The 995-nt window shown below is 60.7% G+C and overlaps 1 protein-coding gene across 1 annotated transcript in view; it reads left to right on the top strand.

The window, feature by feature from the left end:
* The window catches only part of LOC109914027 (schwannomin-interacting protein 1-like), a 6,958-nt gene extending 6,182 nt beyond the window's left edge, over positions 1–776 (top strand). Inside the window, exon 4 of the mRNA XM_048620020.1 lies at positions 596–776. Coding sequence (XP_048475977.1) covers positions 596–776 — 181 coding nt within the window. The remainder of the gene's footprint in view (positions 1–595) is intronic.
* Positions 777–995: the final 219 nt, after the last annotated feature.

Genomic DNA, 995 nt, shown 5'->3' with positions numbered 1-995 from the left:
CCCACTCCCTCAGCGCTGACCCTCTGACAGTGCGGCGCTCCCTCAGCACTGACCCTCTGACAGTGCCCACTCCCTCAGCGCTGACCCTCTGACAGTGCGGCGCTCCCTCAGCACTGACCCTCTGACAGTGCCCACTCCCTCAGCGCTGACCCTCTGACAGTGCGGCGCTCCCTCAGCACTGACCCTCTGACAGTGCCCACTCCCTCAGCGCTGACCCTCTGACAGTGCGGCGCTCCCTCAGCGCTGACCCTCCGACAGTGCCCACTCCCTCAGCGCTGGCCCTCCGACAGTGCGGCGCTCCCTCAGCGCTGACCCTCCGACAGTGCTCGTTCCCTCAGCGCTGACCCTCCGACAGTGCCCCGCTCCCTCAGCGCTGACCCTCCGACAGTGCCCGCTCCCTCAGCGCTGACCCTCCGACAGTGCCCGCTCCCTCAGCGCTGACCCTCCGACAGTGCGGCGCTCTCTCAGCACTGACCCTGGATCCGAGGTGGGTGTGCTGCCCCTGCCTCACCGTCGGGTGCAGCTCTGTGTTGTGATCCGACTGCCCCACGATATCCTAGTGATTCCTTGGTCTTTGTTTCCGTCTCTCGCACAGGTTCCACAGTCGGATGAACCTGCAGTTGTGTTTCATCAATGACAGCAGCAGTGAGAGCGAATCCGAGGAAGCAATCGGAAGTGTTTCCAGCACGCCATCCTCTCAGGTAGTGAGACAGTCCCTATTTATCACTGCAACAAGGTCAAACTTCCTGGTTCGGTGCCGTTTTGTTGCTGACTGATTGAGATTTTTGTCCCTCTAGCCCAGGAAGGTTGGGGATCATAGATCATAAAATCCCTACAGCATGGAAACAGGCCCTTCAGCCCAACAAGACCACACCGACCCTCACAGCATCCCATCCAGACCCATCCCCCTATAACCCACCTCATCTACGCATCCCTGAACATTGTGGGCAATTTAGCACGGCCAACCCACCCTAACCCGCACATCCCTGGGCACT

The sequence above is a fragment of the Rhincodon typus genome, chromosome 45, assembly GCF_021869965.1.
Source record: "Rhincodon typus isolate 14 chromosome 45, sRhiTyp1.1, whole genome shotgun sequence".
Lineage (NCBI taxonomy): Eukaryota > Metazoa > Chordata > Chondrichthyes > Orectolobiformes > Rhincodontidae > Rhincodon > Rhincodon typus.
Note: the sequence above shows the minus strand (reverse complement) of the source record. Positions and strands in the feature narration are given on the sequence as shown.